Genomic DNA, 17,191 nt, shown 5'->3' with positions numbered 1-17,191 from the left:
TTTGTAAATCCTAATTTTCGGGACTTAATTTTCTATAATTAGCTATGCACAAAAAAATTTGGAGCATTGAATAGAAGTATTACCTTAATTCCTTGCGTTGAAATCAATATAAATGGAAAATTTGAGCTAATGCATAGTTTTGCAAGACTATAGGACAAAAATATCGACTGCCAAACCAAATTTCAGTGAAATTTCACAGAAACTCGGCCAAAATATCAGCGGTCAGACCGAAAATATATCGAAAATCGGTGCCAGCGATAAATCATCCGGTAAATCTTATCGGTTACCACCCGATTCACGATAAATCGGGCGATAAATTGGTACTCAGCCGATTTTTTTGCATAGTGATTCCAAGTGTTATTTCCCCATAGCAAGGTCACATAAATTACAATGTGTGAAGGTATTTTTTTCTTTTGAATAAGTTGTGCTCAAATTGGAACTCATATGTAATGACTGAATGCGAGAACGGGTGCTTCGAGCACACCAGAGGGAATATTGCGAAACCAACATCATAAATCCATTGAAATGACACAATATGCACCTAAAATAATTTTTGCAAAAAAATAAGAACAAGGGAAAGATGACTTGTAATTCAAATTTGGCCTAATTTCAGCTAAACTGGAAGGAAACCGAATAAAAGATGATAAATTCCTAGATAGCTAGTATCAGCAAGGTATGTGGACCATCATATAAAAACATTCTACTAGGATAACGCTTGCACAAGTATATATTTCGCTTCTAGTAGCTTCTTCACAAGCAAACCCGGTTTTAGCACTGAGAAAATGAAAAATGGATTTTCTGTCAATTGAAAACTTCCTTCGTCAACATTGCTCGCCATTCCAAGGTATATGCTTGCTCATAACATGGGCTTGTTCCGACAAACTATTTCATGGTTAAGGTTATGACATAACACATTTGCCCCGAAAGCGGTGCATCTTCATACATGGTAGCCCATTTCTGTAAAGGGTTTTCAGAATAACTTGTCTATTCCAAGTTTTTACTTTTTTCCCGCAGCTAGGTCACACATAAAATGATAATGTGCGAAGGTTTTCCATTTTCTGATTTTTTAATCAATATTATTTGAAATGGCACGATGCCCCTCCGTTATAATTTTATGCACTTCATAATGAATTATACAATAAAATAGAGAAAACGAAGAGAAGGGGAAAAGGTAGGTGGGGATTTCACGAGTGTTGCAACGTCAGATGGGACTGCGGTTGCCACATGTCTCTCCGGTTTCGCCGAATATATGCTCTTTGCGAAGTGTATTTTAGGTTTTTTTGCTGAGTATTTTTTTTTATCTTTGCCAATGGTATTTGTTTGCCAAGTGTTTTCTGGAACATTAACGAGTGTATTTTGTTTGCAAAGAGGCATATATACTAAGCAAAAAAAATGATTATCTTGTAGTGCATGGTCGACCGTTACTAACATGGTTCATCCCACACACGTCCTTTCCCTTCATGTTTCCGATTGTGCAAAGTGTGTTTCATGGGGTGTCCTAACATAAATGGACAAACTTTGGCAAGCTAACCCTATAAAGCCTCCATAAGAACATACTCATTGAATTTGGAGCATGTGCAAGCTACAAAGTATGCCACTTGATCGAATTATTATTCAAAAAAAGTAGTTTTTTTTAGACACGGCATCAGAGGCCGGAGCATATCATCACTGATGCATCAGGTACTCGCCTGATAGACAAAGTTAACATGAGACAGAAACCGATTAAGAGCTTACTAGATATAATTCATCTTTAATTAATATTAATAGATTCACTTTACCGAAAAAAGTTCTAAAGCAAGATTCTGCATCAAACATAGTGCTAAATTATACAGGCCGGACCTGAAGTCATGAACAACTAACGTCTGAACTTGAGCAGAGAAACTTAAGCAGTGATAATTAAGAAAAGCATGCAAAATTTCCAACATGTTTTCGACAATAACGCCATTGCCAACCGGTTGTTACTGAGCATTGGACCCTATCCACCATAACTTGATCGATTACTTCCCTGCCTGCAACGGAGAAGAAAACTATGATCATCTTTGGTCTGTCAGGCTGAAGGAACAGCGGACAAATTGAATTGAATTAACTTCACCTCTTAAGAAGTTAACTTTAGCTCTTGTTCCTCATTTCAACTCATAGATGGAGTTGCTGCAGCTCTTCACTCACGTCATTGTCAGTCTCCTTTGCTGAACCTTCAAAACACAGAGTCAATTATGTTTGTAGAAGCATACAGCCCACCATTTGATCATCTACTTATTCTATAAATATAACAAACTGGTTAGGTCTAATACTCCTAGATGATTCAGGATGCCTACTGAACATTATACGCCCTCGCCGCGTTTTATGATGAAACAAAAACATCACGATAGCTAGCAGCCTAAATAATACTGCAACAAACAAAGGAAGATACTAGAATTTAAGAAGCCTAACTCGTACTTACAGAATCCAGTGATAATTTAAATTATAACAGTAGGCAAATCAGTTAGAAATTTGCATAGATATAATGGAGGACCACAGAATGTCTTGACAAACAAAACATGTCTTCAAGGAACTGCGTAAAATCCACACACAGAATACCATATGGTAATTCAACTCAGTACACTTGCAAAGGCTGAGGTATGCCCCCATTTCGAAATAATAAGTTTGATACACTTGCTCTATATAATACATATGTCTAACATCTGTTTACTAGGCAGATTGATGACTTGCGTATATACCTTTGTCAGATCATGTAAGTCTTGGAACAAACAAAATTGCAGATGATCCATATATTGCAACAAATAAGAGAGAAACATACTAGTATGCCTTAAAATGAAACACACTGATGTTGGAATCCTGATGAGAATTTCCATCAAAAATATGTGTGCCTATAATTAACTTTAACAGATAGTAGCATCCTTGAAAACTTTAAAAAGGTCCACATCTTCAATGTTGAAGCTGCAGCTTATAACTACAGCAACCCCATAAGTACCATGGAAGGGATACCATATGAAAATTCACTAATGTTGCATAGCGTTTTGAAAAATATTATTGGAGTACTTAAGTTGATACAAGTATCCTAGGTTAGAAATCACTGGAAGTGTCAGGCCTAACAGCAAGCAAATTAGTTGGTCTCAAATATTGCACACTCCGAATTAAAGAATAAAAGTTATCACTCATCATACTTGAATGAGAAACCATTATAACCATAGAATACATGGGCAGTAAGCAGACATCATCAACGGTAGCAATAGAAGTACTAATAGCCGCAAAGAACTGCAGAAATGGGCAATTCAAATGTCCTTGCCATACTTAATTAAACTGAACATGGGCTACATTGTTAAATACAGTGAATTAAAAATGTAGCAAATGTCATGTGCATTAAAACTGTGTAGACGTCAATTAAGCCTTTTAATAGAAACATGAAAGAAAAAGAAACAATACATTTAGCAGTAAGCCATCTTATTATGTCGCCGAAGATAATGATGCCTAAAATGTATATATGCTCTGCTCATCTTTCGGTGGAATATTTAAGCAGCACTAGATCAGCTCTAGTAAGTACTAAGTAGTAAGTCGTGCATCTCACACAGTTAAGATCGTATATATATATACACACAATTAAACAGAAGTGTTTTCCTCTAAAAGCCCCATTTTTAAGCGCCTCACACTTATTATCATAAACCCTCCTAGCAGCATCACTAAGAAAGAGGTAAATTAAGCACAGACTGAAATTCCAAAATTTGCATCCAGTGTCTATCACAGCAGAGATAGACAAAAGACATCAAATTAACAGCTAGCATATAACTCCATCACAATGTCAGACAGAAACACATAATGTCCGATCACAAACAAGTAGTAACAAAGATCTACAAACAGGTCAAACGGTTACCTGAGCAGAGAGCCCGTGGTAGCTGCCAAGCATGAACGAAACGGGTGGCGACGAGCTCCCTGGGCGGCTCAACCAGGTGGTAGACCTCGCACTCCACGACCTTGCGGGCAGGCACGTCGACGCCGAACAGGTACTTGTCGAGGAAGAAGTAGAGCACGTCGGGGTTGGTGGGGTGGATGAGCGCGAGCACCGGGACCTTCCTCGGCAGAGCAGTCGCCTTGTAGCTGGCGTCGTCGCAGATCTCCGCAAAGGTGGCCTCGTACTCCAGCGTCCACTCCGTGGAGTCCGGGTCGGCGAGCGTCCACACGCTGATCTGCGCAGGGCCGCGGCTTCTACGGTACATGTCCACGAACCTGAGCTTGCCGGCGCTTACACCCACGCAGCGGTACTTGTCGAGCACTCCCCAGGCTTCCCTGCACCTGAGCACCTTGCCCGGCGGCAGCGGGACGACCCTGAGCACGGGCTCGTCCTGGAAGGGGTCGCAGGTGAGGAGGCACCAGGAGAGGTCGACCCACCATGCCCTCCCGTAGTAGGAGACGACGCCGTCGGGTGACAGCATCCGGTACGGGAGCGGGTAGCGGATGGCCTTGCTGACCCACTCTCCGACGTCGGACGAGAAGCGCAGGAGTTGGGCAGTGTCGCCGCCGAGGATGGGCTGGAGCTCGACGACCATGTAGTGGCCGCCGCCCCCCGGGGAGGAGACGAGGCCGAGGTGGCCCACGTGCAGGATGAGCTCGGGTTTGGGGAGCGGGAGGGAGGCGGCGGTCGTGGCGTCGAGGATGAAGTAGCCCGCGACGGTCGGGCGCCAGCCGAACTGGCGGCGCCTAGGGGTGTGGATGACGGTGGGGCCCGTGGCGGGGCCCTGGTCGGCTTTGAGGAGGATGAGGCCGGAGGCGTCGACGGCGACGACGGAGGGGAAGTTGGCGGGGGTGGTGCGGCCCGGGAAGATGCGCGGGGGGATGGTGAGGATCGCGACGCGCGGGGGCGCCTTGAGCGCGAGGGAGAGGTCGGTGCCCGGAGGGAGGTCGTCGGCGGTGGCGGCCGTCGTCACCCGCGGCACGGTGCCCAGGATGACCCACGACGGCGACGCGGCGGATGCCATCAAGGCCAGCTGGGTGTAGTGGTTCGCGCGTGCGCCTGCGGGCTGCGGCGTTGGTGATGAACTGTTGCGGCGCCGCTGCAGGTGCTGGGGTCTAGGGTTTTACGGTGGCGCGCTAGCAAAGCAGAGGAAAGTGGTCGGCGCGGCGAGTGGACTGGACGGCTCGTCCGTACTGAGACGTGCTCCGTTGTACCCGGCGCTGAGGGCAGGACTGAAGCTTTTTGGTTTCGTCGGCTAGCTGATCTGATGCAGCAAAGCAGAGGCCAGAGAGGAATGGAGGCGTGTTTGACTGAAGCTTGATGGACACCTTTAATTTTGCCATCCATCTTTTCAGATTGCCGTTCCGGTGATACGATTACGAAGCAGGTCGGCATCGGAGCGGGGGCAGAGGAACAGCCGAATCATCGAGACAGAAACATCGGGCACTGTAGAATACACGGTCAGGTAGACTGGTAGAGCGTGTCGTGTATGTACCGCAGCATGCAGACATGAAAATGTCTGAATCGCACGTCTGGTTCCAGATTTGCATGGATGAATGTCATAGAAATGACTTGCAAGTTAGAAGTTTCACATTTACATGTGTATTTGTATTTTATATATAATTCCGAAAAACACTATTCCCTTCATCCATAAATAAATATCTTAGATTTATCTAGTGTATAGATACATCCAAAAAGATAAATGCATCACTAGTACAATAACTTGTCTACCTGGTGCATTTTCATACAACATGTTCGAAACTGTGGCCGGGTCATACAAAATCTTGTCATGTGGATGCATAGTTCATACAATTGAATTCCGAGGCAGCAGCATGTGTCCTCGAGCAGGCAGGAAACGCTCGTTTTCGCCGCAGCACAAACGAAACAAGAAATAGCATAGAGGTTGTTCCAGTCACGCAACGTGAAATTTGCAAGATGGTCCTCGATCTCTCTATATCTCTCTCTATAACCTACCTAGTAACACGAATCACACATGCGAGCGAGGTAGTTTCCTTTTTGCTGCGGCGAGGACGTTGGCAAGGAAGGAGGCGTCAATTTCGTACTCGGCGGTGGAGCTCTGGCCGATGGCCGATGATACTCGCCAAAGATAGTGGCGTGAAGAACCTCTGCACTATGGTACACCCTTCTTCTCTGCTTCTTCTGTTCTCTCTTGCAGTGAGCGCCGCGGCCATTGACATTGCCCTAGAGTTATAGGTCTTCTGCAAACGATTAGATGCGTAAAATCAGTCGAAAATGTCGTTGTAGTGCTTTGGAAACCATTTGACCTAGGTCCTGATCGATATGGTGGGTGCCCTGTTTTGGCAACAATTTAAATTGATCAGAAAAGCTTCGATTTAATTTGAATGAACACATCCATGTAGAATGGATCAATGCTTTTGTTCCATTACCGATAATGTGGTAGCAACAATGGTGTAGTAATTCAGGATTAGTTTCACGGTTTAGCTCGAAATTGAATTTTAATGTAGATTCCATGAAGAATATGTTATTCCATCTTATCATGGGTATGATTATTCTCATTTAGGGATGGAACAAGTAGAGAAATTTGTTATTTATATGCCAGCTTCTGAATTAGACACCTTCATTTGTGATCATGAAACTTGCCCTGGAGCTTCTAAATTTAGAAGTTTGATCATTGGTATCCTTAATTATTGTAAAACTAACTGCATGTAAAATATCTATATTGTTGAATTTAAGAAGAAGTGCACGACTGCCCAAGAGAGAACTAATATTTTGCAGGCAGAAGATGATGAAAGCATAAGCTTGGGGATGTCCATGCAGCCCCAAGAGGAAGACATAGAAGAACAAAAGAATGATGAAGAGGATGATAAAAGCATAAGCTTGGGGATGCCCATGCAACCCCAAGAAGAGCATGAAGAAAAACAAGAGGAGGAAGAATGGATTAGCTACCCATCTCTAACTCCCAACAATGGTAACACACAAAACACCCCTTCTTATAATATTGATGATAGTCCTCTATGTGAAATAAGTTTGTCTAATATATGGGAGGATCAGGATGATGTAAAAGAAATAGATGATACCATATGCTCATTAGATGATTTGTCTTTAATTATGTGGTGATTCTATTCACAATGTTGAGTCTACTCTTGATGCTTGCAAATATTATGAAAGAGGAAGAGATAAGTGCCCTCTTTAAATTTCCATGCTATTTCAAATGAAAGCTACTGGTCATTATATGCATTGGCTACCATTTAGTTGCTTTTATTTATTCATATATAAAATGCCAATAGATAGGAAGAGAGTGAGAATTAAAAGTTAATGGTTTCAAATCTTTTGGTGTGCTCCATATGCTTTTAAGTAAATTTTAATTTGAGCACACCTTTATATCTTTGTTAAATATCTTTACTTATTATTACATATTAGTGAGTTTTTAAGTTTCAATAAAAATAATAATAAAGTATGGAAGAGTAAATTATAAGGATGAGCAATGAAGAAATTGGGGTCGACCTTCAGCATGTGTTGTTCATGCCAATGGAACCATTGCAAAGTTTATATCATTAAAACTATTCCTATAGTAATACAAAATAAAAAGAGTGTTTCATTTTCTTTATATATGTTAGCTTCTTGAATAAAATGGTTTACCAATAATTCCTATAGTTCCCATCTTGGTAGAAATCATCATATCATTTCTTTGCAGAACTAATAATTTTGTAGACATTGGAGTATCATGGAGATGAAAATATTTCTTTGACTGAGATGAGTATATGATGAGGAATAAGTAGAATACCAGAGGTAGCAAGACCATAAGCTTGGGATGCCCACGCATTCCCCTCTTCTTTTAAGTATCTCAAGTAAATCATTTCAAACTCACGTTCTAGTTTTATCTTCATGATCCCTTTGAATGTTTATGGGGACCATGTCTTTATTTATCTTTTTTTGTTTTTTCCTATGAATTCTTGCAGTAGAATGTTATTTTTATTTTTTATTCTCTGGTTTCTAAATAAAGTACCAAGTTTTAACCCGTTTGGATGTTAAAAGTTGCAAAACAAAAGTGGGAGTTGCTATTTCTGCGCTGCACTTTTTAGTGCACGATTTGTGTATTTTTTTGGTAACTCCTAAAATCTTGATAAAATCACAGTAGCTGTAACTTTTCATACTCTATGTGCGCCTAAATTGGATAAAATGTCTGAGGTGTCTAAGTCGTGCCAAAAATTCAGTTTTATTGCAGCAAAAATTCTGGACAGATTCTGCCTTACTATGTTAGATTCATTCTTTTGAGTATCAAAATGAATTTTTACTTATAAATTTTGATATACTAGAATGAGTATAACATTATGTTCTCTCTTTTTCATAAATATATAATTTTATTCTTGATTAAAATAGCAGCAAGCATGATTTCTTTGTACCTCTAATGTCACCCCATAGAAAAGAATGGGAAGAAAGTTTTGTGTTGAAGTTTTTTCACAGGGAATGGAAGAACACCACACCAAGAGAAATCCAAGAATGGTGAAGACCATAAGCTTGGGGATGCCCAAGGCACCCCACTGGAGTCATATTAAATCTCTCGGTTTGCAGACTTCTAATCTTTGTTTTTGAGCAACATAGATTTCTCGCAAAAACTTGGAGTGTTCTTTATTAGTTTTATGTCTAGTTTTGCTTTGAAATAAATATTACCATCATGATAAATGCCTTGAATGATTATGAAGGAGATACCGAAGTGAATTATCATATTATTAAATATCTTAATGAAAATAATTTGCATACTTATGTGGGAATTGATAAAAGAAAGTATGACACCTTAACCATAGCAAATACTTGGGGAAGTGATGTTAGATGTTTACTATCTTTGTGTTCTCCTCACTATATTTGATGCAAATAAGATATTATTAAGTAACATTACTTATACTTGATTGAGAGATAGTAGCTTCGAGTAAAAGGCCTATGCATCCTATTATGCTTGTTATTGTGGACTTGGAACATATTCAATGATAAATATTTATTATATCAAAGAATCAATAGGCTAAAACTAAGAAGTGCCTGAAGAATAAAACATATTCCTATGTGCCTTTAAAATATGAAGGTTGATGTCTTTTAAATGGTGAACCTCATCGTTGAAGCATATGTAAGTCAGTTGATAGTATCTTTGGTTGACCAACCTAGCCTTTGAACCAATGAGCCACCACTTAGAAAAAAAAATAGAAAGAAATAAAATAAAATAAAGGAGAAAGAGAAAAAATATGAAAAAGAGAAGAAGAGTTATAACCCAGTGAGTCGGATATATTTATATCAAGGTGATGAAGGGATAAAACCAAGAGGTGCCCGAAGCCAAGCCAAGTGCCATTTTATTCCAAAGGGGAAAAACCCTGCCACTCATAAGCTGAAAAGCAAATAAGAGAACACCTGACCCATTTCCATTCCACTATATGGTCAACTAAAGATATTAGCTACTTACTCATGTATGATTCTTATATGAGAGTTTGAATGTTAAAAGATTGGAGGGATACGACATCCTCCCATTATTTGGTTTGCAATGCAAGCCTGATGAATTTCTTGTCAACAATTGAAGGAATCAAAGGTCTCCAAAAACTATGATTCAATCAAATGCGATGTTATAACTCTATTTGTTGCTACAATCAATTAATTTTGTCCAAGTAGTGTTGACGAGCATAGGTTAAGCTTGGGGATGTTGATGCATGTACAATGCATACATGAACTTTGCAATTTATTGCAACATATTACCATATATTTGAATCTTATATAATGTTATATCCCATGTTTCATGATGTTTTAGGGGATTTTCTAAACAATCCCCCCTCCTCCGGTTCTAATTTTGTTTGGCAAAAAACGCCACTTTTTAGTGTTTTTGACTTTTCAGGAGCTACGTGACTCGAAAAAGGGCAAGGTCAGGGGCCACGCTTCAGAAATTTCGAGACGAACAAAATGAGAGAAAGTGGGCCACCAGGAGTTCAACAGGCTGGGAAAGAGAGAGGGTGGTGCGGCCTCCCCCTCTAGCCACGCCACCATGCCTCTTTCGGCCCTCAAGCGTCCATTTCGCCTCATCTTTTCGCGAACCAAATTGGTTTTCCCTAAAAACTACTATATATATGGCCCCGGGGGTTTTCGTCGAGGCCACAACGGTGTAGATAAAAAACAAAGAAACAGAGAGTCAGCAGACCACCACCGATGGAGATTGGAGGGGGGAAACGCTGCCGGAATTGCCTCTGGTGGATTCCACCCCCTCCGATGAAGGCATCAACACCATCTTCATCAACATCTGCAACAACTCTTCATCATACCCTCTGCAATCTTTTGGCAAACATGATGTATGATGCAATATATTGTTTTCCCATGATCTATTGTATGTCTATGTTGATGTTGGAGTAGTGAATTGTTCATGGCAATTGCTATATAGTTTGTTGTTGGTTGCATACAAGTATTTGTTATCTTCTATGATGGTCTTATGTATTGATATATTAGTGCACATATATGTCAAGGGGATGCATAATTTTATCACCGTTGCATGTTGACAGGACGAGGGATAGCGGGAGCGAAAGAAACCTTGTCCCGATTCTTAGATGCATGTTAACAGGGGGACTAACTATGAGGACCTTTAAACTTACAGCGGTGGTAGGACATTCTTAGTTGCATGTCTTAATAATTCCTTTGATTGCACATTCCGATGGCCTTAGGATCAATCACTAGGGGTGTACTTGCACATGTATATGGCTACACCTATCTATACACACACACCATATATTTCACCTAGCTTTGCATAGAAGGCCATATAAGTGGGTTATAGGGCTTTAGAGAATAGTTAGTCTACCTTCAGCTCCTCATGGGTTCGATACCCAAAGACTTATCAAATTGTACTACGGTGATCTGATACGCGTACAACACGCGTCCGTTGGGAACCCCAAGAGGAAGGTGTGATGCGTACAGCGGTAAGTTTTCCCTCAGTATGAAACCAAGGTTTATCGAACCAGTAGGAGCCAAGAAGCACGTTGAAGGTTGATGGCGGCGGGATGTAGTGCGGCGCAACACCAGAGATTCCGGCGCCAACGTGGAACCTGCACAACACAACCAAAGTACTTTGCCCCAACGAAACAGTGAGGTTGTCAATCTCACCGGCTTGCTGTAACAAAGGATTAACCGTATTGTGTGGAAGATGATTGTTTGCGTAAAACAAGAGAACACAGATTGCAGTAGATTGTATTTCAGTATAGAGAATTGGACCGGGGTCCACAGTTCACTAGAGGTGTCTCTCCCATAAGATAAACAGCATGTTGGGTGAACAAATTACAGTTGGGCAATTGACAAATAAAGAGGGCATGACCATGCACATACATATTATGATGAGTATAGTGAGATTTAATTGGGCATTACGACAAAGTACATAGACCGCTATCCAGCATGCATCTATGCCTAAAAAGTCCACCTTCAGGTTATCATCCGAACCCCTCCGGTATTAAGTTGCTAACAACAGACAATTGCATTAAGTATTGCGCGTAATGTAATCAGTGACTACATCCTTGAACATAGCACCAATGTTTTATCCCTAGTGGCAACAGCACATCCATAACCTTAGAGGTTCTTGTCACCCCTCCAGATTCACGGAGACATGAACCCACTATCGAGCATAAATACTCCCTCTTGGAGTTACTAGCATCAACTTGGCCAGAGCATCTACTAATAATGGAGAGCATGCAAGATCATAAACAACACATAGACATAACTTTGATAATCAACATAACAAGTATTCTCTATTCATCGGATCCCAACAAATGCAACATATAGAATTACAGATAGATGATCTTGATCATGTTATGCAGCTCACAAGATCCGACAATTAAGCACAATGGGGAGAAGACAACCATCTAGCTACTGCTATGGACCCATAGTCCAGGGGTAGACTACTCACACATCACTCCGGAGGCGACCATGGCGGCGTAGAGTCCTCCGGGAGATGATTCCCCTCTCCGGCAGGGTGCCGGAGGCGATCTCCTGAATCCCCCGAGATGGGATTGGCGACGGCGGCGTCTCAGTAAGGTTTTCCGTATCGTGGCTCTCGGTACTGGGGGTTTCGCGACGGAGGCTTTAAGTAGGCGGAAGGGCAGGTCAGGGGGCCACACGAGGGCCCCACACCACAGGGCCGCGCGGCCAGGTCAGGGGCCGCGCCACCCTAGGGTTTGGCCGCCTCGTGGCCCCACTTCGTCTCCTCTTCGGTCTTCTGGAAGCTTCGTGGCAAAATAGGACCCTGGGCGTTGATTTCGTCCAATTCCGAGAATATTTCTTTACTAGGATTTCTGAAATAAAAAACAGCAGAAAAACAAGAATCGGCACTTCGGCATCTTGTTAATAGGTTAGTTCCAGAAAATGCACGAATATGACATAAAGTGTGCATAAAACATGTAGATAACATCAATAATGTGGCATGGAACATAAGAAATTATCGATACGTCGGAGACGTATCAGCATCCCCAAGCTTAGTTCTGCTCGTCCCGAGCAGGTAAAACGATAACAAAGATAATTTCTGGAGTGACATGCCATCATAACCTTGATCATACTATTTGTAAAGCATATGTAGTGAATGCAGCGATCAAAACAATGTATATGACATGACTAAACAAGTGAATCATAAAGCAAAGACTTTTCATGAATAGTACTTCAAGACAAGCATCAATAAGTCTTGCATAAGAGTTAACTCATAAAGCAATAATTCAAAGTAAAGGTATTGAAGCAACACAAAGGAAGACTAAGTTTCAGCGGTTGCTTTCAACTTGTAACATGTATATCTCATGGATATTGTCAACATAGAGTAATATAATAAGTGCAATATGCAAGTATGTAGGAATCAATGCACAGTTCACACAAGTGTTTGCTTCTTGAGGTGGAGAGAAATAGGTGAACTGACTCAACAATGAAAGTAAAAGAATGGTCCTCCATAGAGGAAAAGCATCGATTGCTATATTTGTGCTAGAGCTTTGATTTTGAAAACATGAAACAATTTTGTCAACGGTAGTAATAAAGCATATGTATCATGTAAATTATATCTTACAAGTTGCAAGCCTCATGCATAGTATACTAATAGTGCCCGCACCTTGTCCTAATTAGCTTGGACTACCGGATCATCGCAGTGCACATGTTTTAACCAAGTGTCACAAAGGGGTACCTCTATGCCGCCTGTACAAAGGTCTAAGGAGAAAGCTCGCATTGGATTTCTCGCTATTGATTATTCTCAACTTAGACATCCATACCGGGACAACATAGACAACAGATAATGGACTCCTCTTTTATGCATAAGCATGTAACAACAATTAATAATTTTCTCATATGAGATTGAGGATATATGTCCAAAACTGAAACTTCCACCATGGATCATGGCTTTAGTTAGCGGCCCAATGTTCTTCTCTAACAATATGCATGCTTAACCATAAGGTGGTAGATCTCTCTTACTTCAGACAAGACGAACATGCATAGCAACTCACATGAAATTCAACAAAGAATAGTTGATGGCGTCCCCAGTGAACATGGTTATCGCACAACGAGCAACTTAATAAGAGATAAAGTGCATAAGTACATATTCAATACCACAATAGTTTTTAAGCTATTTGTCCCATGAGCTATATATTGTAAAGGTGAATGATGGAATTTTAAAGGTAGCACTCAAGCAATTTACTTTGGAATGGCGGAGAAATACCATGTAGTAGGTAGGTATGGTGGACACAAATGGCATAGTGGTTGGCTCAAGGATTTTGGATGCATGAGAAGTAATCCCTCTCGATACAAGGTTTAGGCTAGCAAGGCTATTTGAAACAAACACAAGGATGAACCGGTGTAGCAAAACTCACATAAAAGACATATTGAAAACATTATAAGACTCTACACCGTCTTCCTTGTTGTTCAAACTCAATACTAGAAATTATCTATACCTTAGAGAGACCAAATATGCAAACCAAAATTTAGCATGCTCTATGTATTTCTTCATTAATGGGTGCAAAGTGTATGATGCAAGAGCTTAAACATGAGCACAACAATTGCCAAGTATCACATTACCCAAGACATTATAGCAATTTACTACATGTATCATTTTCCAATTCCAACCATATAACAATTTAACGAAGAAGAAACTTCGCCATGAATACTATGAGTAGAGCCTAATTAAGGACATACTTGTCCATATGCTACAGCGGAGCGTGTCTCTCTCCTATAAAGTGAATGCTAGGATCCATTTTATTCAAACAAAACAAAAAACAAAAACAAACCGATGCTCCAAGCAAAGCACATAAGATGTGATGGAATAAAAATATAGTTTCAGGGGAGGAACCTGATAATGTTGTTGATGAAGAAGGGGATGCCTTGGGCATCCCCAAGCTTAGACGCTTGAGTCTTCTTAGAATATGCAGGGGTGAACCACCGGGGCATCCCCAAGCTTAGAGCTTTCACTCTCCTTGATCATGTTGCATCATACTCCTCTCTTGATCCTTGAAAACTTCCTCCACACCAAACTTAGAACAACTCATTAGAGGGTTAGTGGACAATAAAAATTAACATGTTCAGAGGTGACATAATCATTCTTAACACTTCTGGACATTGCATAAAGCTACTGGACATTCATGGATCAAAGAAATTCATCCAACATAGCAAAAGAGGCAATGCGAAATAAAAGGCAGAATCTGTCAAAACAGAACAGTTCGTATTGACGAATTTTATCGAGGCACCAGACTTGCTCAAATGAAAATGATCAAATTGAATGAAAGTTGCGTACATATCTGAGGATCACTCACGTAAATTGGCATAATTTTCTGAGTTACCTACAGAGAAAACAGCCCAGATTCGTGACAGCAAAGAAATCTGTTTCTGCGCAGTAATCCAAATCTAGTATGAACTTTTCTATCAACGACTTTACTTGGCACAACAAAACACTAAACTAAGATAAGGAGAGGTTGCTACAGTAGTAAACAACTTCCAAGACACAAAATAAAAACAAAGTACTGTAGTAAAAACCATGGGTTGTCTCCCATAAGCGCTTTTCTTTAACGCCTTTCAGCTAGGCGCAGAAAGTATGTATCAAGTATTATCAATAGACGAAGTGTCAACATCATAATTTGTTCTAATAATAGAATCAAAAAGTAACTTCATTCTGTTTCTAGGGAAGTGTTCCATACCTTTCTTGAGAGGAAATTGATATTTTATATTACCTTCCTTCATATCAATGATAGCACCAACAGTTCGAAGAAAAGGTCTTCCCAATATAATGGGACAAGATGCATTGCATTCAATATCCAAGACAACAAAATCAACGGGGACAAGGTTATTGTTAACGGTAATGCGAACATTATCAACTTTCCCCAAAGGTTTCTTTGTAGAATGATCAGCAAGATTAACATCCAAATAACAATTTTTCAGCGGTGGCAAGTCAAGCATATCATAAATTTTCTTAGGCATAACGGAAATACTTGCACCAAGATCACATAAAGCATTACAATCAAAATCTTTAACCTTCATCTTAATGATGGGCTCCCAACCATCCTCTAGCTTTCTAGGAATAGAGGCTTCACGCTCTAGTTTCTCTTCTCTAGCTTTTATGAGAGCATTTGTAATATGTTTTGTGAGAGCCAAATTTATAGCACTAGCATTAGGACTTTTAGCAAGTTTTTGCAAGAACTTTATAACTTCAGAGATGTGGCAATCATCAAAATTCAAACCATTATAATCTAAATCAATGGGATCATCATCCCCAATGTTGGAAAAAATTTCAGCAGTTTTATCACAGGCAGTTTCAGCTGTTTTAGCAGTTTCGGGCAGTTTCTCGCGCTTTGCATTAGAAGTGGAAACATTGCTAACACCAATTCTTTTATTATTAATAGTAGGAGGTGCAGCAACATGTGTAGTATTAGCATTACTAGTGGTGGTAATAGTCCAAACTTTAGCTACATTCTTCTCTTTAGCTAGTTTTTCATTTTCTTCTCTATCCCACCTAGCACGCAGTTCAGCCATTAATCTTATATTCTCATTAATTCTAACTTGGATGGCATTTGCTGTAGTAACAATTTTATTTTCAATATCCCTATTAGGCATAACTTTCGATTTCAAAAGATCAACATCAGAGGCAAGACTATCAACTTTAGAAGCAAGTATATCAATTTTCCCAAGCTTTTCTTCAACAGATTTGTTAAAGGCAGTTTGTGTACTAATAAATTCTTTAAGCATGGCTTCAAGTCCAGGGGATGTGTTCCTATTATTGTTGTAAGAATTCCCATAAGAATTACCATAGCCGTTGCCATTATTATAAGGGTATGGCCTATAGTTGTTACTAGGATTGTTCCGGTAAGCATTGTTGTTGAAATTATTATTTTTAATGAAGTTTACATCAACATGTTCTTCGTGGGCAACCAATGAAGCTAACGGAACATTATTAGGATCAACATTAGTCCTATCATTCACAAGCATAGACATAATAGCATCAATCTTATCACTCAAGGAAGAGGTTTCTTCGACAGAATTTACCTTCTTACCTTGTGGAGCTCTTTCCGTGTGCCATTCAGAGTAATTGATCATCATATTATCAAGAAGCTTCGTTGCTTCACCAAGAGTGATGGACATAAAGGTACCTCCAGCAGCTGAATCCAATAAATTCCGCGAAGAAAAATTTAGTCCTGCATAGAAGGTTTAGATGATCATCCAAGTAGTTAGTCCATGGGTTGGGCAATTTTTAACCAGAGATTTCATTCTTTCCCATGCTTGAGCAACATGTTCAGTATCTAATTGTTTAAAATTCATTATGCTACTCCTCAAAGATATAATTTTAGCAGGGGGATAATATCTACCAATAAAAGCATCCTTGCATTTAGTCCATGAATCAATACTATTCTTAGGCAGAGATAGCAACCAATCTTTAGCTCTTCCTCTTAATGAGAAAGGGAACAATTTTAATTTTATAATGTCACCATCTACATCTTTATACTTTTGCATTTCACATAGTTCAACAAAATTATTAAGATGGGCAGCAGCATCATCAGAACTAACACCAGAAAATTGCTCTCGCATAACAAGATTCAGTAAAGCAGGTTTAATTTCAAAGAATTCTGCTGTAGTAGCAGGTGGAGCAATAGGTGTGCATAAGAAATCATTATTATTTGTGGTTGTGAAGTCACACAACTTAGTATTTTCAGGGGTGGCCATTTTAGCAACAGTAAATAAAGCAAACTAGATAAAGTAAATGCAAGTAACTAATTTTTTTGTGTTTTTGATATAGTAAACAAGATA

At 40.1% G+C, this 17,191-nt stretch overlaps 1 protein-coding gene across 1 annotated transcript; it reads right to left on the bottom strand.

Annotated features, from left to right (window-relative positions):
• Positions 1-1,722: 1,722 nt before the first annotated feature.
• Positions 1,723-4,986, bottom strand: LOC127342127 (uncharacterized). The gene is made up of 3 exons (XM_051368063.2): positions 3,869-4,986; positions 2,093-2,192; positions 1,723-2,009 (listed from the first exon to the last, which is right to left on the bottom strand). The coding sequence occupies exons 1-2, from the start codon at positions 4,968-4,970 to the stop codon at positions 2,134-2,136; spliced, it is 1,161 nt and encodes a 386-aa protein (XP_051224023.1). The 5' UTR covers positions 4,971-4,986; the 3' UTR covers positions 1,723-2,009; positions 2,093-2,133.
• Positions 4,987-17,191: the final 12,205 nt, after the last annotated feature.

This window comes from Lolium perenne, chromosome 3, assembly GCF_019359855.2.
Source record: "Lolium perenne isolate Kyuss_39 chromosome 3, Kyuss_2.0, whole genome shotgun sequence".
In the NCBI taxonomy this organism is placed as follows: domain Eukaryota; kingdom Viridiplantae; phylum Streptophyta; class Magnoliopsida; order Poales; family Poaceae; genus Lolium; species Lolium perenne.
The sequence above is the reverse complement of the archived record's forward strand: the minus strand, read 5'-3'. Positions and strand labels throughout refer to the sequence as shown.

Bases quoted from the DNA above. Each gene is read 5' to 3' on its own strand.
- LOC127342127 (XM_051368063.2), bottom strand. From the start codon at position 4,970: ATGGCATCCGCCGCGTCGCCGTCGTGGGTCATCCTGGGCACCGTGCCG. The intron at 2,193-3,868 runs GTAACCGTTTGA...TGTGTTTTGAAG, and splicing joins ACCACGGGCTCTCTGCTCAG to GTTCAGCAAAGGAGACTGAC.